The sequence below is a fragment of the Trematomus bernacchii genome, unplaced genomic scaffold (assembly GCF_902827165.1).
Source record: "Trematomus bernacchii unplaced genomic scaffold, fTreBer1.1, whole genome shotgun sequence".
In the NCBI taxonomy this organism is placed as follows: Eukaryota; Metazoa; Chordata; class Actinopteri; order Perciformes; family Nototheniidae; genus Trematomus; species Trematomus bernacchii.
The window spans coordinates 7,750,062-7,772,485 of NW_022987705.1; the positions used below are offsets into that span (position 1 = coordinate 7,750,062).

General features: G+C 41.8%; 1 protein-coding gene across 1 annotated transcript; it reads left to right on the forward strand.

Moving 5' to 3' along the window:
* Positions 1-454: 454 nt before the first annotated feature.
* On the forward strand, positions 455-22,361 carry LOC117490136 (serine/threonine-protein kinase TAO1-like). The gene is given in 22 exon segments (XM_034139719.1): positions 455-1,045; positions 7,771-8,029; positions 8,576-8,647; positions 9,213-9,314; positions 9,642-9,687; positions 9,790-9,886; positions 9,974-10,087; positions 10,359-10,450; positions 10,815-10,908; positions 11,444-11,525; positions 12,500-12,667; positions 12,985-13,191; positions 13,689-13,823; positions 14,080-14,316; positions 14,409-14,537; positions 14,895-14,978; positions 16,330-16,449; positions 16,547-16,786; positions 16,900-17,112; positions 17,795-17,977; positions 18,542-18,879; positions 18,881-22,361. Coding segments are annotated over 21 exon segments (3,048 nt in total). The 5' UTR covers positions 455-1,045; positions 7,771-7,894; the 3' UTR covers positions 19,041-22,361.
* Positions 22,362-22,424: the final 63 nt, after the last annotated feature.

Here is a 22,424-nt window from a genome sequence, read left to right on the forward strand (position 1 = left end):
ATGTTGTCAGGTATTGAAATGATATGCCAGCACACATGGTCCACACTATTACTGTTTAGTAGAATGCATGATGGTGTTCTGATGAAAACCAACTCTTCTCATCACACTAGGATCAAGGACTGATGCACTGCACAGTGTGGTCCCTAAACAGCCATCCCTGCATCTGTTATTGTACAAGGACACATCTGAACAGTTTTAAATGTCGTTTAGGAGTAAACGACAGGCTATTTATAGTAGACACCCGATTAAGATTGAAACTGTTAATCACGTTAAGAGCTCAGTGGCAGAAAGTGCAAAAACAAACACATGTAGTGAGAGAGAGTAATGTCCAATACTTGGTTATCCCCTGCTCTTGAGTCCAGTATGCTCTCTCCATACATTCACTTGTGCTTGCAGTTGTGGCACAGCAGTGGCACACTGAGATTGGGGAGGGGGCAACATTTACCCTGAAGGGTACAGCTGGGCAGCAACAACAAGACTCAGAAAACTGTCACACGTGTACTCTCGCCTCACTTTAAGCTGACTGTACCGCTCCGACGCTGTTCATTTTTCGATTAATTTGCTTCTTGACTCCTTCACGATTGAAGGGAGGTGAATCTCTTCGCCGCCATTTTTTGTGGAACTGCCTATTGAAGAGAGAAACTTTGCTAGCTACTGGCTGCTGCCTGACGTTAGCAGCTAGCCTATCTGGCCAGTAGCTTGCCTGCCTACCAGTTCGTTGTGACAGTTATTGCTTGACAGACAGTCGTTAGCCAGGGCAGCCTGCTTCACGTAGATATAAGACTCCTGTGGCCGACCAGCATAAATGAAAAAGATAACGGTTATTGCTCAAACAAGTAAGCTAGACTCGAAGTCAGCGTTAACGTCTAAATTGGGCAGGGCACTCGTGTGGTTAGGTTAGCATTGCTAACTTAATAGCTAACGAGTTCACACTTTGATTTCTCTGGACTGCATTGCCTCGTCTGTGATTTCATCCTCTCACTCTGCCGTGTTAATCAGCCATTCACACCCCACATGTCAACCTGTGTGGATTCATTTTAACAAGGTGAGTGGGTCGTTAACTAAAGCTTCCTGCTAACATACGATGGGTAGATTTTGTTCTGAAACATGCTGCAGTGGATTTTAACATAGGTTAGCTCATAAGCTAGCCCGCTAACTGTATTTGTTGCTCCTCAGCTAACCAAAAGTTGCTGTCACAACTTGTATGGTCTGCAGCATTGACAGCTCTTAGTTTGCCTTACTGGATTAATCGGAGACCCCCTTTAGCATAAAGGTGTTTGTTTTGAATGCCTGTGTAACACATCAGTAAATAGTCTCGCTCAGAGAGCAGGGCTAGCGAGCTAAATTGAGAGTGGTTTGTTGTTAATAATGGTAACGGATTGCTTTGCCTAAGAAGCGTTAGCTATCAATGTTAGCTTGCTAATCCGCTTTATGCAACTATCGTTGCAAGCAGTGCCACTCCCTCGTTTTTGTTGTTGTCCAGTGTGGCTGATCGTTAAGTGAAACTCTGCTTTCGAGGTGTCTGTTTTGGAAGTTTTCTTATCTGTAAGTGAGTGAGTCACATACTGTCTGGATAGCTAGCTCTGTGACGGTAGGTGACATTGGTCAATACTCTTACTATGTCTGTCGCACGTACACATCCTGGCATTGTGTTTACAAGCTGAGGAGAGTCTGACAAGTCATTGTGGTTATCTTTGTGTAAGCGAGGAGGAGTGCTCGCATCCATCTGCCGCTGATAGCTGTTTTTGTGCATTGACGTGAGTCGCATTCCTCAGTTTTCTGTGTTGATATTGCGTAACACTAGCTATCGCTCGGCAGGCTACTCTTCTGCTTGGCTTATCTGTGACTTCGCTTCTTGTAACACAGTGTATCAGCTACAATAGGATTTACCATAACACTTTGAACAAGGTTAAAAACACGTTACTATTCACAAAACACGTTGCAGTCTGTTGGAGTGGTGGTCTGTCAAATGTGATGTCTAAGGTTTGATGGTTGACACCTACTCATGCTTTATTGTTGATATGCCATATACGGGTTTTGATTGTTAAATAATCACCGCAGTATGAACAGTCGACCTATTATTGTTGGTGTCTTTAGACCGCGATGAACAGATTGTCCAATTGATTATTACAGCCTATGGCATGTACGACTTGTCCTATTACCCTGTTATCACAGATCGTTGCCAGGATGCCTGTCCTTGTTGTCCTATGTTCTCTCTAACCTGTGCCTGATCTGCACACCTTTCAATTGTTCATGTGTGCCTCTGCAGGCTTGTCAAAACAACGGTGCACTAACATGCAGGAGCAGCTGCCCTTTTTTACTTTCAAGGACTTACTGTTAGCAAATGATAAGAGGCATGCCGCTGTGCAGAAAATCTCGATGCACAAGAAGGCTATGCAAAATTGGGATTACTTGTGTGTCACTGTTAAACCAGGGGGTGCTGAATATGGGAACACTGCATAATGGATTTAAGTGTCTCTAAAAAGACAAATGGATTAGATACTGAAGCGAAGCCCTGGTTGTTTGAATCCAGATCCAAATCAGTGACAGTCACTCGGCAGAAGAGGTGTTTTTCCATAATATGATCCAATGCAGTAATGCTACCATAACCTTGTTTGTTAGTTATTTGATAATTGATATATGTATTGTAGCTGTGAGTGATAAAGAAGGAACCTTATTTAGCTTACTGATTAAAATGCAACAGTGACTTTATTGTATTTAAGCACCTTTACAGCTGTCAAAACTAATGGCTAAGCAAATGACAGCATCCAGCTGTGTTGACAGACCCAGCTGACAGTGACCATTCAGTGAAATGGCAATTGCAAATATTGAACTTAGAAAGTTTTCCTTCAAATTATTTTTTCAATTCTTACAGCTGAACAGATGGAAACCAATCTTATAATTGATGAGTCAGACAGAGCAAGAACAACAATGCGGAGAATTGGCAAAGCAAACATATTTGTAAGGTGATACAACAGAGCACACATACTGTACAAACTATAACAAAACTCCACAATATTGAGGTTCTGCTGTTTTCTGAAATGTAAGGATGCAAATATAAGTTTGAATATCTTGATCTTCATCAGGTTCAGTCTTCAATTTGTTTCGAATTGTTTTAGATTAATTTAAGCTGCAACATTTCTAAATTATTCTGTCATTCACTGAGACGACTTTGTAAACTTGTATGTTTGGATGTCTGTACTGTATGTCTTGTTGTTTAAGTTGCCACAGCAAGGGTGTCTTTTTTTACTCAAGTGTCTGTTGTTCAGAGTTTGTTCACAACATTTATCTGAACAGGAAGTGTGTAAATGGAGCTCTGTGAGTGAAATGGGACGGGTCAAATCCTTTTAGTGTTTGTTCCCCCCTGTTCCTCTTCCCTGTCACCATCATCTTTAAAGTACCACAACCGAGATGTGTTGTTGTTGACGTTGGGTAGCTACAGAGCTTTCACTTCCTCCACTCAGCAGAAGCCACAGTCTGTAATCAGCTGGGGAACAGGAGCAGGACACCCCACCCTCCATCTTTGGGGATAGACATGCAGTGTGTTAGCCAGTAGAACAACAGTGCACATTTAGGTCATGAAATGAACATTGTCACTGAACAAACAGCTGTGATGTCGCAGTGCTTTTTTAAATGGACTTTTGAAAGCAGATCTTTAATCCACCTAACCCATCATTTATTTTCTGATATGGTAATTAAATGCCAAAATTCAGAATATCAGCTGATTTTGATGCTTGTGAACATTTCAGATTTAAAGTATTTCATGTGGATCAGTAACATCTGGCTGATGCACGGTCATTTAATAAGATGTTTCCGCTCACTGCATTCATACTTTGAATTATTTAGCAATACAGCAGTTTACAATGTTGCTGATGTACATTTTGAAAATTATGAGAAGTATATTATGTAGCATATATTTTCTGTTCAGATGGGTATTTGTGTGTGAGATGAAGCGAATCAAAATGGCTACTAATAGAGCTTCTACAGTTCTGTAAAAACAGTTTATTTAAAGGCACTGCACACTCCCACACAGGTGATTCTGGTTGATGAGATTTCTTCTCAAGTTCACGTTTAAGGTTGAAGCTTTGCTGAGGTCAACTCCATGTACCTAAAATAATCATAGCGTGGCAAGTTGTCCTGCAGGTGCAGCACAACCAGGAGAGTCAGGAAGGTGATAGTTAGGTACAGTATGCAGAGAGGAGGCAAAATCAACGACAATAAGTACAAAATAAAAACCTCATTACAGCCAGTTGAAGTAGGACCTGGTTGAATTTGGCCAAAAAAAAGTGTTCCATCGGATTCAGATTATTGATGGCAACAGAAATGTGTTCATAAATGCTTCTGGTTATGAAATTTTAACAGCAAAAACGTAAAGCAACTGGGATGGATGGCTAACAAGCTTTTCCTATTCTGCTCCTCTGTAGCTGACCCAGTGGAGCTAGGAGTATTTCACAATAGGGATCAATAAAGTATTTGATTATTTATCATCCCTCTCCATTTCTCTCTCTCTCTTCCTGCCTTTATCACTCTCTGCTACTCAGCTTGGAGTATTGGCTGCCTCTTCATTAGGCCTCTTGGTGAGTTTACAGTGCAGAGAAAATCAATTCACATAATACACAAGGAGGGGATCCATTTTCTTGCGCGGTAAAGCAATACAACTTTCATTGCATTTTTAGAACACAGTGTTCTGTGTCATAAAGCAGTTTAACTATTATCTCATTATTACCAAACAATAAAACCTTCTGAGTTTTTGACAAACTTTCTTTTTTCCTGTCAAGAAATACGACGTTCTTTCCTTCAATAATTTGTCTTATTTGGTTTTGCTTTTGAGTTATCTCTCCCGCACCTTGTTTTACCAATTCAATTATCCAGTTTCACTAGGAAATCAAATTAGGAAACCAAGATGGAAGATGCTCTTAAATTCAGTCTCTTGTCAATAATAAGCCCTCCATCTCTTAGAACATGTTTTATTATAATGCTACAAAAGTGCTGCACGCACTTCAATCCACTGAATCACTGTGGACTCTTTATATAAGGAAAAATGTCTAGAGATTGTATTATTTACATGAGAACATTAAAGAAACTAGTGCTTTAATGCTGAAAATATATTTAAGATTTGAAAACTTAACCATATCGAAGGCTTGACAAATAAATAGAAAATGTGGCTTACTTCAGGCAAAATGCAACTCCCATGAAATTCTTCTGCATCCTATTGTATCTAGTTACCTCCATATTATTAATAGAAGTTCATTCATCCACATGTCTTGGAGTGTTTAAAGTTTGGTAACTGCTGCTGAAATGGCACATTTACCAGAAAAGCTCACACGATTTTAAACAAGCTGGCGGGCTCTTTGAAGGACAACAAAAATGATTTCATGGCCGCACATTGTAGCCATAAGTGAGTGTGTGCCGAGTCAGCCTAATGTTTACGAGGAAGTACAATCACATGGTAGGTGGTAAAACAAATCTAAAATAAGTACAGAAAATATGAGTATAAATAATCTTGTTCTATTGCTGCTGATGTTCATGCTGTGTTTATTAGTCTGATTTCTGCTTTTCAAAACAAAGAAGCGCGCAGAGATGTCTGTCTGTTCATATAATAAAGTGAAATGTCTCCATGTTTGCATTATAGCTTGAACCCATAATGTAGTTAAACATATATTTCTTATATGTTGTCTGTGTGCCTTTAGATTTTTAAAACAATAATTTTCCTTATTTCACTTTTTTTGTTGTTGAATGTTTTTTGTAGCCTATAAAATGCAAATGGTAAGCTATGCAAGCCTGCTTGCTTTTAAACTTTTTACAACGACTAAATCATATTGGATGGCGTGTCTTTACAGAATAAGATGACGCTTGCATTACATCACTGTCCACATCATCAACTAAAGATTACAAAAACCTCCCTACTCCTGTGTCTGAATATTTAGTTTGATTTAAAAGAATTCTTTCAAACTTTAAATGTCAAAGTTTTACGTCGTTCTCACAAATTCAGCAGACAAATAATATGTATTAACCTACAATGCTTATTATATAGCTCCAGAATTTGACAACAATGTGAAAGACTTTCAGTTCACTGTCCAACACAAACACTGGATCTATGCTCATGTTACTAAAGTTTGCTCCCAGCAGCAGTTTTTATCTTCTCTTCACTAAGACATTTGGGGTCCTTGAGGGCTGCATCTTGGTATCCAAGTTTCACTTTTGTGCTCTTGCATTCATTTTTTTCTCGGTCAGCTGGATGGCTTTTTCTGGCAGGACAAACCTTGTGACAGAAACCAGGAGTGTGGTTTTAGAGCAGGCTGCAGACCCGAAGATAACGTTTCTCCACAGAGTCTTTCTGTAATGGTATTGGTGTGGTGTTTAGGTGTGGAGGGGGGTGGCTGCCTGAACTGAAGACAAGATAGAGCTTTGGTTATAAAAAGTGGAATAATTATCCAAGGCTGCATATCGGTGTTTTAAAAAAAAGATAAAATATGAATAGCACTAAATGAAAATGCTTTATACATTTCAATGTGTTGAAATGTAGAAAATGGATCTGCAAGCATGGTTAAATAACTCAATCAGTTATAGAAGATCGAGAGTGAAAGCTACAACCTTGACAGTTCAGTTATTAAACTTAAAAAATGTAATGCTACCAAAAAAATACAAGCAGAATGTATACTTGTAAAAGAGCACATGCATGTCCTTGCTGTGTCCCTTCTACAATGTAGGACATCGAGCAATGACATGTTAATTTGTATGAAATATAATATGGTCCCCATTGGTATAGCTGTCTTTGTTTTGTGTGTTACAAATGTATATTCCAAGAAAATATATCTTTGGAAATTATAAGGTACAAAGTTACAATGTGGGAAATACATACACTCAGCATTATGAGTATGTTGTCCAAATAGTTGCATGTTTGTGCGCACATACACAATTGCGTGTTCTATGAATTAACTGGAAGAAAATTGATGGAACCACTTTAGAGTACACAGTAGGATCTGACCCCAGGTCCCCTAATTGATCATCCAATGCAGCTCAAACCTCATTACTGTAGGCCACCTCATCGCAGCGGACATGAAATCGATCCCTGAGCTGGAATATTTGCATTGCCCAGTCATTCCAGTTCCTTACAGTCCTGCAATAATTGCTGAAGCACTCTGTACCCGTACACTTGTGATGACTCTGCATTGAGGTGATTATATTAGGGTCAGCACTTGAAGGTGTGACTATGAAAGAAAACCTTTACATTTCTTTAGCCAGTGTGATGTCAGTCATTACTCACAGGACTGGGGTCACCCTTAAGTTTAATGCATTTTTGTACTCATTCTTAAAACAAAAATCTTCTCAAACACAATACAACCCAGAAGGGGTTTACTGAAAATGGGGAACATTATGTAGGCAAAAATGAACCTATGAAATCACTGAAGTAGAACATTATAGACTGGCTTCACTGTGGCCAGAGTTGTTCTGGAGCCTTGCAGCCTCAACGGCCTATTTCAAGACTATCTATCACAACCTTTTATGTTTTGGTTTTTGTAAAGTATATTTGTTCTGTGATGTGGTCAAATGGATCAAAACGTCTTTGATACACATTTGACCTAGAGTCTATTCTGTTGTAGATTTGGATTTGGACTTTCTTCCTCTCCATTCAATTCCTGTCTTTTGACTTATTTCCTTAAACTCGCATCAGTCGAGCGAATGCATCATTCATGCTGTGCTGGATCAGGCTATTTTATCTCTTAAACTCTTTTTTTTCTCTCTTTGTCTCCCCTTCTGTCCCTGCAGCTGCCCATGTGCTGGTTCCTCAGGCCCACCCATTACGGCAGATGAATCCTCAGCTGCTTTGGTGTAGCTCAGCACCCAGATAGTCCCATCCCCTCCCCGTGGGTGAGAAGGGACTACATTACCCATGATGCCTGCCTCTGTACGGGCAGGGAGCCTGAAGGACCCAGATGTGGCTGAGCTTTTCTTCAAAGAAGATCCAGAGAAGCTTTACTCTGACCTCCGAGAGATTGGCCATGGCAGCTTTGGCGCGGTCTACTTTGTACGGAAACCACATCTTCACACTGACTCATACACGGAGAAATATCCTTTATAGGGTTATTACCGATTATAGATTATCAGGGATATAAATGGGTAAATTATAGTAAATGCAGTTTCTTCACTAGAGATCTTTTCACAATTATTACATTACATTACATGTCACTTGTTAGACGCTTTTATCCAAAGCGACTTACATACTCAATACTGTGGGCAATCCCCACAGGAGCAATTTTGGGGTGAAGTGTCTTGCCCAGGGACACAACGACATGCTGACTGCAGTGGGGTTTATAATTTAATTCTCAATTGAGAACTGAAGGGATTTGAAAATGTTTATAATGGAGTTAAATATCACACATGTTCAGAGTAATGTGTCTTACCATAGCGTTCTGATCTGACTTTAGTTCTTTAACACTGCACACAATACGGTTGAAAAAGTACAGGAGGTCTTGATAATGCACATCCTTGATGACAGGAACATTTAAACAGATTCAAAGTATATTATGTTACGGTTGAAATGTGTACTGACAATGTTCTTTGTGTTTCCCAGGCACGGGATATACGCACAAATGAAGTGGTGGCAATTAAAAAGATGTCCTACAATGGCAAGCAGTCTAATGAGGTGAGACCAGATTGATTATATTTATATATAACTCTAGACCCTTAGTATAAACGCTTTCACACAGTATGGGAGTCAATCAGCATGAACTCGCTATTCTTTACTTAGTAGTTCTCTTAATAAAGTGGCCTTCATTAAATAAATCATTATTTTATTATTCATATTTTCTAAATGTGTCAAACCATGACTTCTGTGCACTTGAACACACGTCAGATCAATGTGGCTGCTCTCTGTGCTACATTCAAACAGTACAAGATCTTAATATATATCCTCATAATGAATGATTGCAACAAACGGGAGTGCTGATATCCCCCATGAATATTCATGTCAGATGGGGAAAGGTCACCCTTGTGCGCTCACTTTCACTGTTGTCTCAGACACAGTTCACCCTGCTCATGATTTCAGATGACCTGTAATCAGATTACACATAATCTATGACGAGAACCACTTTACACCTATTTCTACTGAAAGACAATCTTCTACAAGGGCGCATGCAAGCACCTCTACAGTATTAAGCCGAGCAGTGCATTGCTTGTTTTATTATTAAGTCCCTTCTTTCTTTCAACAGAAATGGCAGGACATTATAAAGGAGGTGAAGTTCCTCCAGAGGATCCGGCACCCGAACAGTATAGAATACAAAGGTTGCTACCTCCGAGAGCACACGGCATGGGTGAGTAATTGGTTTATCATTATTTACTACGAGAAGATTAGACAGGTGTATATTTGGCACACTTTTGTACCAGAACATCTCCATATCAGTTCTACACCTGATATGTTATGATAAACTAAAGCAAGGCAACATACAGATAAATAAATCCTGGTTTTTGTTGTGTTTGCCACAGTCTTGACTCTTGGGAGGGACAATTAAGTGAGATTCAACTTTTCTTTGTTTGGTGGGGAAGGGGAGATGTGTCCTCTACTGAGCGCACTCTTCTGGACACATATAGTGTGCAATGTGTCAGCACATGGCTCTTCTTCACCTTGTCTCTTCTTCTAGCTGGTGATGGAGTACTGCCTAGGCTCAGCCTCCGATCTGCTGGAGGGTAAGTAGCTGCTGCACGTTGCTCACAGAAAAGGATTATGGGAATTGACGTGTCTTCTTCAGCTGGTGTTTATTCCTGCTGAAACTGTTGTTTCTCCTTCAGTTCATAAAAAACCTTTAGAAGAAGTAGAGATCGCTGCCATCACACACGGTGCTCTGCAGGGGCTGGCCTACCTTCATTCCCACAATATGATCCACAGGTGAGTGGTTTTGACCTATATTGTTTTTAAGAATTGTGCAACACCAAATGTCCTGCTCTCTCACATGTATGTGTTTTTCTCTCGTAGGGATGTGAAGGCAGGAAACATTCTGCTGACTGAGCCTGGGCTGGTCAAACTGGCCGACTTTGGCTCCGCCTCCATCGCCTCACCTGCAAACTCCTTTGTGGGAACGCCATATTGGTAAGTGAAAACTGAAGGTTTTTTATGTCTATGGTTTAAATGTGAACCTTACCAAAATGTTTACTCTATTACTACTACTACTACTTTAGGCTTCAGCTCAAAGAAGCACTAATTCAGGAAATGGATTGGTCAAATCTACCTTTATTTGCATAGTAAAAACCGTCCTGCTGATGAATTCAAATGATCTGTTCCTGTGATTTTGAGACGATATATGCTCAATATTATAACCTTTATTTAAAGAAAATGTTTTTTGTTTTTGTTTATGCTGCAGGATGGCCCCGGAGGTGATTCTAGCGATGGATGAAGGCCAGTATGATGGGAAGATTGATATCTGGTCCTTAGGGATCACCTGTATAGAGTTAGGTAGGTGGCAACAATTTCCCTTTTATCTTTTAAAATGGAATTACGGTGGAAGAAATATATTTCAACGGTTTTAATTAAATTCCAATTGTTACTATGGCATGGCCTACCATCCGATCTTAACGCTTTGCTCGGATTCTCAACATAAAATAAAGTAATGTTATCTGACCAATATTTGTTTGATGGATTGGTTTGATTTAAATGTTGGTAAAATCAGTAACATTTATGCACTCAGCAGAATTACAGGTCTATATTGTATCAGTAGAAAAAGGCAAAACATATATCTGAAACCTTTAGTTACCTAAGTAGATAGACATTTAATTGAATAGGTAGGAATACACACCGATTGATTTCATTTCCTTTTCAGCGGAGAGGAAGCCTCCCTTGTTTAACATGAATGCAATGAGTGCCTTATACCACATAGCGCAGAATGAGAGCCCCACACTGCAATCCAGTGAATGGTAAGATGCCACACACACACACACACACACACACACACACACACACACGCGCACACACACGCGCACACACACACACACACACACACACACACACATGCATATGTATGTTCTTGTGGGTTTTTTTTGTTGCCCCAAACATGATGTTTACTTTTGTAAAAGTGGGTCAATGACAGAGTAATTAAATGATCTTTCGCAAACATTTTTCCATGTTAGTTAGTAACACATATTTTACAGAATTCTTTTTCTTTTTTTTGTAATAATTCGCATACACAACTAGCTTATAGATTATGCATTTAAAAGGTGACGGAGAGGTCAGTTTTAATGTCAATACATGTGAATCAGATGAAGTATTTCATTTAAAAAAATGACTTTTGCGTTTTTCTCTCTCTCTCTCTCCTCTCTCTCTCTCTCTCTCTCTCTCTCTCTCTCTCTCTCTCCTCTCTCTCTCCTCTCTCTCTCTCTCTCTCTCTCTCTCTCTCTCTCTCTCTCTCTCTCTCTCTCTCTCTCTCTCTCTCTCTCGTGACCTTTCTTCCAGGACGGATTACTTTAGAAACTTTATCGATTCTTGCCTTCAGAAAATCCCCCAGGACAGACCACACTCTGACGACATGCTGGGTGTAAGTGCACAAACACACACTGTAGACCAGACACACACACACACACACACACACACACACACACACACACACACACACACACACACACACACACACACACACACACACACACACACAGAAAGCAGGGTCAGAGTGTTAAGATGGGAGATTGACAAAGCCCCCTGGTGATACATCTCTCTCTGATGTCCTCGCTCTGTTCTGGTCCACATAAGCTTCTATTTTAATTCACTAATCCTCTTCTTCCGGACATATACACGACACAACACACACGACACACACAAACACACAGCGAGTTTGATTTGGTAGAAAAAACACGGATGTAATTACTGAAGAGGCTTTTACGTCCATGGTTAAGTAACTGGGCAGCTGTCACTTAGCCCACTAATGGACTCACTATTCTTAATGGAATTCGTCCTTTGTGTACAGAAGCTTACACACTGTTTTTCTTAAATATTAAGTTCCAAAACAGTTCTTGTAAATGAACTATGTAAGCATTTTGCTGCTTCTTAATGTAATGCTCTACGTTCGGATATCTGGCCCAACTGTACCTTTTAGCAGAGTACATGGAGAGTTAGGCTAATCTTAATAAGAAATTCCTGGATTTCAATATTACATTTGTGTCATTTAATTGTCAATTTGAAAAAAAGTGCCATCTTCTGCATGATTAGACAGTTAGCAATGATCGTACAGCATGACTAATGGATTAGGAATGTTGGATAAACAGCCACAAACACATTGTAACAGTGTCTTCTCCTAATACAGGCCCTTCCTTTCTTTAGTTTCCCTGCAAATCAATTGACTGCTCATTGAATCCCGGTCTCTGAGCACTGTTAATTTAACAAGAGCGCTCTTTATTGAGATATTGAACCGTTTCTACCCGTTACATTTGAGGAATTTATTTTAAAGAAACACAACATGATCTCCTCCGTAGCTCTCAGTTAATCCTTTTTGTTTTTCTTCACCTACGTCTACAGCATGCGTTTCTGCAGCGTGAGCGTCCGGACTCGGTGCTCATGGATCTCATCATGAGGACCAAGGATGCAGTGCGAGAGCTGGACAACCTGCAGTACCGCAAGATGAAGAAGATCCTCCTTCAGGAGACCCACAACGGACCCGCTGCAGAGGTCCAGGATGGAGATGAGGTGTGTGGATGTTTGCATATTGAAATCAAACGATTCAAGATGTCGTTTTTTAAAGCTCAGAAATACAGTATATAATATATTGCGCCTTTTTATGAGTGTTTTGACAAGATAACCAAGCATGCTTTGGTCTCTATGCATGTCTGTCTGTGTCTCTTGGTCCTTCTCGTGTCCTCTCTCTCTCTCTCTCTCTCTCTCTCTCTATCTCTATATAGTATCTTAGCTTCTATCCTCTCTCTCTCTCTCTATCTCTCTATCTCTTATATATCTCATGCTCCTCTCATCTCTCTCTCTCTGGGCTTCTTCCTCTCTGCCTCCAGGAGCTGGAGCCGGGGGGGGGTCGGACGGGAACAGTGAACAGTGTCGGCAGCAACCAGTCCATCCCCAGCATGTCCATCAGCGCCAGCTCTCAGAGCAGCTCCGTCAACAGCCTGAACGAGGCGGCGCAGGACAGCCGCAGCGAGCTGGACCTGATGGAGGGAGACCACACCGTCATGTCCAACAGCTCCGTCATACACCTCAAACCGGTGGGTGGAGTGACACCGACACACGTGCGTTTTTTAAGAAAACTATGTTATATATAACATATGAATAACACAGCTGGGACTTCAAGTTTGAAAGACATGGATATACACCATTCAGAGAAGATGTAATGAAATATAGGGTCCAGCGTTTTTTGAGTTTGACCCATATTATGGACTAAAAGTCAGGATAGCTCGGCTCTGCTGCATTCATTTTGACTATCAATTATCTCTTGTAAGGCTCTAAACACAAATGACCGATTCCTTTATAAACAATGATGTTTCTTGATGAATTGATTTTGCTGCCTTTTGGTAAGACGTTAGGGCAGGGTGTAAAGTTAGAGCTTTTCCCAGGAGTCTGAGACACCAACTTAAAGTTAGACTAAACACTTTGTTGCTGTAATGTTTGAGTTTGTTTGTCTATCCCAAACCTTTTGTTTGTTAACTACTGTATCAAGATAATGTGCTATATTTAGTTTTATGTTTGTATTCTATCTCTCCAGGAAGAGGAGGAGAGTTTGTCTGTGGATCAGGCAGCCCCCAGTGAACCCTCTGAGCCCCAGCCAGCATCAGCTCCGGCCCCCAGGAAGTACTATCGCAACAGAGAGCACTTCGCCACCATACGCACAGCATCACTCGTAAGGACACTCCTCCATGCATATACTTAAATCACTGTTTCTTTTAAATGTGGCAGCTTAACCGAGACGACAAGATTTGTTTGACAAAACGCTGTGAGACAATTCGAAATGTTCTACATTCAGTATTTTTGTTATACCTTCGCATTTAAGCAAGGCGTATTTTCCCCCCTGTACAAACAATATTTTAGCACACGTTTTCAAATACTCTGAATGTAGATGGTCTGTGCTGATTCTCTGCTGTGTCACCATCCTGCAGGTGACCCGTGAGATGCAGGAACACGAGCAGGACTCGGAGCTGCGGGAGCAGATGTCAGGATACAAACGCATGAGACGGCAACACCAGAAGCTCCTGATGGGCATGGAGAACAAACTGAAAGGGGAGATGGATGAGCACCGGCTGAGGCTGGACAAAGAGCTGGAGAGTCTGAGGAACAACTTCAACCAGGAGATGGAGAAGCTGCTTAAAAAACACCAGGCGGCTCTGGACAAAGACGTATGTAGACATGTGAAATACACAGTGGTAGACTGACACTGATATTTAACTACTACTGTTTTCAAAGAATGTTCCTCCAACTTTTGGTTTAGCTGAAGACGTTTACCAACGATGAGAAGAAGTTCCAGCAGCACATCCAGGTGCAGCAGAAGAAAGAGCTCAGCAGCTTCCTGGAGTCACAGAAGCGAGAGTATAAACTACGCAAGGAGCAGCTCAAAGAGGTTACACACCTGAAACACACAGCTCCAACACAACCTATGAACCCTTTGTCCTAAACAACTAAAATGATGTAATGTAATATATGTTTGTACTTAGTAAACATCTGGAACAAGATATTTATTCTTGAAACATGATGAATTAGTTGCTGATTATTGTTCTATCTACCTATCTATTCATTGTTTCAACTCTAGTTAATATAAATGATACTGTGCAGAGATTGAAATGTATGGGTCTTCGTTTGAACTGTTGCTAATTATTTTATAGGTTTACAAACTATAACATCCATAAAGACCAGTAATGCCACCGCGCTGAAACACTAGGAAAACAACATAACACCCGTGTTTACACCTGTGTGGCAGGAACTGAGCGAGAACCAGTCGACTCCCAAGAAAGAGAAGCAGGAGTGGCTGTCGAAGCAGAAAGAAAACATCCAGCACTTCCAGGTCAGGATCTCTCAGACAATATGAACACATGGCAAGTCTGTAGAATCTCTGCCATTATGAATAATAATAATAATATATGGTATTCATTCGGGAAATGCCAAACTAAGTGATTTAAAACGAGGGAAAAAACTCAGATTCAACATAAAAACAGGGACAGACGTAACTTCAGAAAATAAGATAAACAATTTATTAGATGAAAATAAAACTCACGGAGCAAAAACTCATATGAATACAGATGCCCATATTAAAATCATACGAACACGACAGTAGCGTCACAAGGTCTCCATTCTCTTGTACTCTTTTCATTTTCCTCATAAGTGATGGAGAATCTTTGAAGATGAAAAACTCAGAAAGTGTTTAACCTCGAACGCACTCTGCACCAATCACTGCCTAGGTCCATGAGGCTATATATAAACACCTTAGAACCTACTTTTCCTGGCAGACAATGAAATATGCATATATCAGCTACCACAGAACATCTTCCTTAGAGTGTAACTTATCTGTGTTGGCTTCTTACCCCTAGATTCCACCGGGTCCGTCTGCGTCGCGTTACGGCCGCGATACGGCCGCCGCGTTACGGCCGCCGCGTTACGGCCACGCGGCGGCGTTCGCAAAGATCGCGGCCACTCTAGTCAATGGGTGCTATTCCACCAGACGCGCCGCGTTACGGCTCAGAAGCGTCCCAGAAGCGTGTCGGCGCTGGGCTCCGCTCAAAATAGGATTCGAGTCTATTTTTCGACGCGACGCGAGGCATTGCAGAGGCGCCGGGCAGGAAGTGGACCAGTCAGAGCATCCGGCCCATCCCCAAAATAAACTAGTTTTGCAGACCCTATCCCTCCGTAGTCTTTCAAGTAGGAGGCCAGTAATGCCAGCGTTCTCCTCCGAGGCACTGTGTAAATTATATATATTGAATAATTATGATAATAATTTAATTTACCACTAAAATACAGCAACACATCTTTGATTCCTGTCGTTTATAACTGGAATATTACAGTTATTATTAACTTTGTCTGTACAAAGTAGCCTGTCCAGGAAATATGCCCAAATCAACAAAAACTGCGAGCCGGCAGGCAAGACGCTCCGCTTCTGAAATGCTTCTGAAATGCTTCTGAAATGCTTCTGAAACGCGCCCAGTAGGGTATGACGCCGGAGGAGGCCGGATCAAAACCGCGACGCAGACGGACCCGGTGGAATCGAGGGGTTATTGTTATATATAATTTCCCTTTAAGCTCACTCGAGAATACAGAGAATGCAAAAAATCACATATACATATTGATGAAATGAGAATATATAGATTGCATAAGATGGAAAACCCACTGAAAATACAATATAAACAAAACGTTCTTTCCAGGCAGAGGAGGAGGCCAACCTGCTGAGGAGACAGAGGCAATACCTGGAGCTGGAGTGTCGGCGGTTTAAACGCAGGATCCTCATCGCCAGACACAATGTGGAGCAGGATCTGGCCCGAGAGGTACGCAGTCACACAGAAAGGACACAGCCACTCTGTTTCTTTTGATTGATTTGACTTATTCCACTGCTGTCACTCAGCATTATCTCCTCTGGTCCAGGAGCTGAACAAACGGCAGACACAGAAGGACCTGGAGCACGCCATGCTGCTCAGACACCACGAGTCGATGCAAGAGCTGGAGTTCAGGCACCTGGGGACGATCCAGAGGGCGCGGGCGGACCTGATCCGGACCCAGCACCAGACGGAGCTCACCAACCAGCTGGAGTACAACAAGAGGAGGGAGAGGGAGCTGAGGCGCAAACATGTGATGGAGGTCCGGCAGCAGCCCAAGAGCCTCAAGGTGCGGCGACTCATGGAAGATTATTTATTGGATACATTCCCCTTTACCGACCCTACTACACAAACTCAGTCCCTTACTCCAAATCTTTACTTTTTTCTCCCTGTTTCCTGCAGTCTAAGGAGCTTCAGATTAAGAAGCAGTTCCAAGACACTTGTAAAACCCAGACCAGGCAGTACAAGGCCCTCAGGAACCATCTGCTGGAGACCACGCCCAAGTCTGATCACAAGGCGGTGCTCAAGAGGCTGAAGGAGGAGCAGACCAGGAAGCTGGCCATCCTGGCCGAGCAGTACGACCACTCCATCAACGAAATGCTCTCTACGCAGGCTGTGAGTAGTAAAGAGCAAGAGAGTCTAGGAAACCAAAAACATTTATTGTCTTAATTTATTTATTTAGTTTAAAACTCACATTTGATTGAAATTCCCAGAACCAGTGGACGACATGTTATTCTAAATGACCCTTTTTAGCACGGAAGCTAAACTTCTCAAATGTCTCAATGTTTAATTTTCTCTTGGCACAAAGCAGCGGTACAAGAACATGATACATATTGAAACTAGCTTCATATTGAAATTATTCAAATAACGCATTTGAGACACACTGGTCTATATGTACGGTAATATTTGTCCTGTTCTCCCCCCAACAAGTCATTAAATGTATCAAAATAGGTCTAAAGCCTGTTATCAACATTATGTATTTCTATTAAGTAAATGTTACAATTTATTAACTTGTTTCTTTTTGCTATTGTCAGTACGTCCCACATAAATCCGACCAATTATTAGTACATGATCATACTTAATTATAAACTAATATTGAGTCCCATGCCACGTCAGTGAGGGAGGAGAATGAATGAAATCTGTTTTAATGGCTTCCTGAAAGACCCCTCAGGATCTCAAATATACCCTATATGTCCCTGACATTGGACCAGAAACAAACACATTGATGCTTACTGAGAATGACTTTGTATATTTCTCTCTTCTCGTCTTTCTTACTCTTTCCCTTGCCCGCCCTCAGCTGCGGTTAGACGAGGCTCAGGAGGGGGAGTGTCAGGTTCTGAGGATGCAGCTGCAGCAGGAGCTGGAGCTGCTCAACGCCTACCAGAGCAAGATCAAGATGCAAACAGACGCGCAGCATGACAAAGAGAGGAGGGAGCTGGAGCAGAGGGTCTCTCTGCGGAGGGCTCTGCTGGAGCAGAAAGTAAGAAACGTGGTCATTTAGGAGTGACAGTAGACAATTAAGCTGTGATTCAAAAGTGAGTTATTAGACGAACCTTTTGTTGACATTCTGTGTCTCATGAACTGTGTCTGTAAGTTAAAGGACCCTTCTTTTGAGGTTAATCATTTAGTTCATTTTAAGAGGGTTGCACATATTATTTCATCGTCCAAGTTGTTTTTGTTATTGTTCTGTTCAAAATCTAGATTATGTTCCTTATTATTCAAGTTTCAAAGGTTTTATTGTCATATGCACATGAGCTACAGTGTAGAAAATGGCAATGACATTCTTATGACCCGAGCTCCTGTCCAACAATGCAACATATATAATACAATACAAAAATAAAATAAAAAAATAGTGCAAGAAGTCTATATACATGTAAATAGAATATATGATATATATTGGTGTTTTGGTTCATTTAACAAACAAATCGAGCAGTCGTCACTCTAGAGTTGACTGTCCTTCCAAAGCAGACACACAGACTCTTCTTTCTGCACTCTTACTTGGCATTTATTTGAATGAATTTGTTCGCTGTGTGTGTCTCCGCAGATCGAGGAGGAAATGCTTGCGTTGCAGAACGAGCGTCTGGAGAGAATCCGCTCGCTGCTGGAGCGCCAGGCCCGAGAGATCGAGGCGTTTGACTCTGAGTCCATGCGGCTGGGCTTCAGCAACATGGTGCTCACTAACCTGGCTCCTGACTGCCCGGGGGGCTGGGGGGGGGGAGCAGGTGGCCCGGGGGCTCAGGGGGGCAGCCAATGGCCAGGCGGAGGTGGATCAGGAGGCAACCACAGTCATCCCCACCAGGGGGGCTCCAGCTCCCAGCAGCCCTGGGGTCACCCCATGCTGGCCGGGGGCCCGCCACCCTGGAGCCTCCACCACCCCGGGGGGGGGGAATCAGAGGGGGAGCTCGGGGGGCGCGGGGGGGGTGAGGAACAGCCCACAGGCTATGAGGAGGACGTCATCAGGGGGGAGAAATGAACAGGGCATGAGCAGGAGCGCCAGCATCACCTCTCAGATTTCAAACGGATCCCACCTGTCATACACCTAGAACACACACACAAACACATCTGCACACACACACAGTTTGATTCCTCTTCTGACACTACACACACACACACACATGCATGCACCACACATGCTTCACACACACTTGCAGTTCCTCTCCCATCCCCACTGCTGTCTAACATCAGCGCTCTGCTAGCAGCAGTCTGTGGAAACCCAAAAGTCTTGAGAATAATCCAAGATGGCTGACGGGCATGTCCAGTTTGCCACAGTGCAACAGTGTCACTTTGACGATAGCCTGCAGGGATGTGTTGCCATGTTAGTCTCTGTTGCCATAGACCCAAAGTAGTATTTTACTTTTATCTGCCATGGAGTTTTTAAATTCAGGATGTAGTTTGCTGTATGGTTGTTTTTTTAAGTCTGATGTTTTCAGATGTTGCTTTAGCACATTATGGTGCATTCAGTGTTGCAGTTTTTAGAATACCGTTTTAAAAATATGTTCCCTTAAATCACTCACAGCTCGAGATGTCATCACGTCGGTCTGATAAGGTTTACTGAGATGATTGTTTATGTGCAGTTACAGACGAATGAGAAGGCAGGAGGCAGAGTAGGGTCTGACGTTGGACAGCTCTGGAAGGGATATGCAAAGAGAACAAAGGTTGTTGAAAGTGAGTACCTGAGGGTATCTCTGACTTTATGGTAGCAGCACAGGGACGTCCAAGGAGTCACGAAAAGCTAAAAGTATGCAATATTTCATTCCAGCCTGAGTGATAAGCTTATCCTCAAATAGAGAGGAACCTAACCAGGGAAATCCCCATGTGCAGTGTTTGAGTGGAATTAGTATTTAGGAGTGAATGTGTAGGGCTGCAGAGATGCCAATGGTAAGCGTTCAGAGTCAGATTTGTCATTTTAATTCCAACATACTGTTATGTATTTAATGAGATTGTGCCAGAGATGTTTTAGGAGGTTCTGAAATACTATGCGTAATATTAGGCCAAGTTAGATGCATGCGTTGCTGGCTTAGAGGAGAGAAGGAAGCCATTTCCTGTGCATGCTCGGCCTCTTCATCTCGGCTCCTGGGTTTCCACAGTCCTCTGCCCACTCCTCACTCAGGCCTGTCTGAGGGACTCTCATGACGGGGGTTGGGTTTTCAGCAGCGCCTAACCTCTATTTCAAAATAATCAATATTAGTGTTTAATCCTTCATTTTCAGCAGTCAATGTTCCGGTTCTGCGCCCTGTGTGGGTGATTAAAAGCGATGCACTACGCAGTAAAAAAAAACGTCTCTGACAAATGTAACCATGCCTGTTGGTCTACCTCAAGAACACTCGAGCAGGGCTTAACCACAGGGGGTCGTGACTTCAACAATGACTTGCACTTTTTGCGCAGGCCTTCACCCACACTTGATAATCAGATTGACACACACACACATGCATACATACAATAGTGTTTTTGAATCCAACAGTATGTCCCTTTGCACACTTGTTGTTAGATGCATGTACGGGGTAACATTTGAGAAAATGCAATGGGACATAAAAGATCTTTAAGGCACTTAAAAATGGCTGTAAATGAGCAACGACATCCATCTCAGTTGCCTTCAAATGTCTTTAAGGGTTTTTAGAAAATAGAAAAAGGACTAGACTTACAGAGAGTTGGTCGGTGCTGAATGTCGTTGGAGGTTTAGCGGTGATGCTGTGATCTCCGCTGCTATGCCCCTGCTCCTCTCCCTGGTCTGACGTCCCGCTCTGTCTCACCCCCCCGAGACCCCCAACGGTATATTCTGACCTTCAACCTCCTGATTCCCACCCCCCCCCCCCCCCCCCCAGTGCCTGGTGTTGGCTTCACCCCCTCCCTGATCTATTTGGAAAGAGCGCTTTAAGTGAAGGAAGAAAAGAAGAAGAAAAAAATACATGTTTTATTATAAAAATCTATAAAAAAGGATTATAGAGAAATACAGATAGAGGTGGAAGTCTTATTGTAAAATGCAGACATTATGCATTGTATGATTTTCAGAGGTGGAATGTACAGGAAACCTGTTAATATTGTATATTTTGAGTTGAAAATATGGAAATCTAACGGACAAATCAAAGACACATGCACTAGTTGTGATGCAGACACAGTGATGTGGTTTTAGACCCGCGGTGTTCAGATCACTGTCTTACTGCGAGTACTCAAAGCTGTTACAGATATTCTGTTGAGAATGATAACAACACGACTCTACTGTAGGTCAGGTTGCCTCGAGTAAATGGCAACATTTAGTTTCATGCTGAATGAGGATGATTTTGCACATCATTTGAGATCTAGTTATATTTGACTAACCCATTATAGAAGACTCACTCACCCTGTATATTTAGGTTTTCCTGATTTTTCTTTGAAGACTAGCTGAAAGTCAAAGGTATAATAACATAGACAAAAAGAAAGAACTGTCTTTTAAAGATCTCTGAACCTGGAAACGTGCTGAATTCTACAACATTTGGTTGCATAAAACAAAATGTGTATGTGCTGCAAAACCCACATTGTTGCACAAGATGGTAAATATATCTGTTGTTGGATATCTACAAAGGGTCACTCTAAAGTGATCATAATTATGCCTGGATTTCTCAACATGGGCACTCTTACGTTGTTTGAAAAAAAGCATTTTCACATTACACTTCAGTATTATTATTTTCCTCAAAGCGAACCTCCCAGCACTCAGAATGAATAGACACTTGAAAACAGATTGTGGTTGTCCCAGTTTTCCCCATGAACAAATATGCGATTACACCACAACAAGTGTTTTATTTCCTTTTATGCCAGAAAAGGTCATGTTATGTTTGAGGTGACGTCTGCAGAGGGCCGTTGCAGATTTTAAAACCTTCTCTTATGTTTTACTGGAGCTCCCAGGTGTTTTGGAGGCAGCCGGGCAGAGTCTAGTTTTAGACCTCGGCCCTCTGAACTGGATCAGTTGCACTGATTGCACAAGTGATTGTCCAGATTAAAGTGTCTACTGTGATCCCCTCAGTGTGGCAGAGGGACGGCTGCCATTGGCTGAAAGTAGGCGGGAGGCGGGGCTACGTCTCTGTACAGTCTGTATCAGTATTCCCTTTATCTCTCCTGTCATTTGGTGGATCTTGCTGTTTTATTCTCCGTAGTCCAGAGACCTGTATTAAACTGTATTAAATTGTATAGATTGTGCAAAAAGCTGAATGTCGCAGAAGTGAAGAGCTATTCCTTACAGATGACAAAGTGATTTCAAATGTATAAAATAAATTCAGAAACAAAGAAGTTTAGGGGATAAATGTAATATTTTGTTTGTAATTACTTCTTTTTTTGTTTGAAGAGGGCTACTGGATAAAGAATCATCTGTAATAAAGTAATTTTAATATTTATTTGTGCCATGGTTGTTTTGTGTGAGGGAAGTATTTAAAGCTTTTGAAAAACGTAGCTTCAAT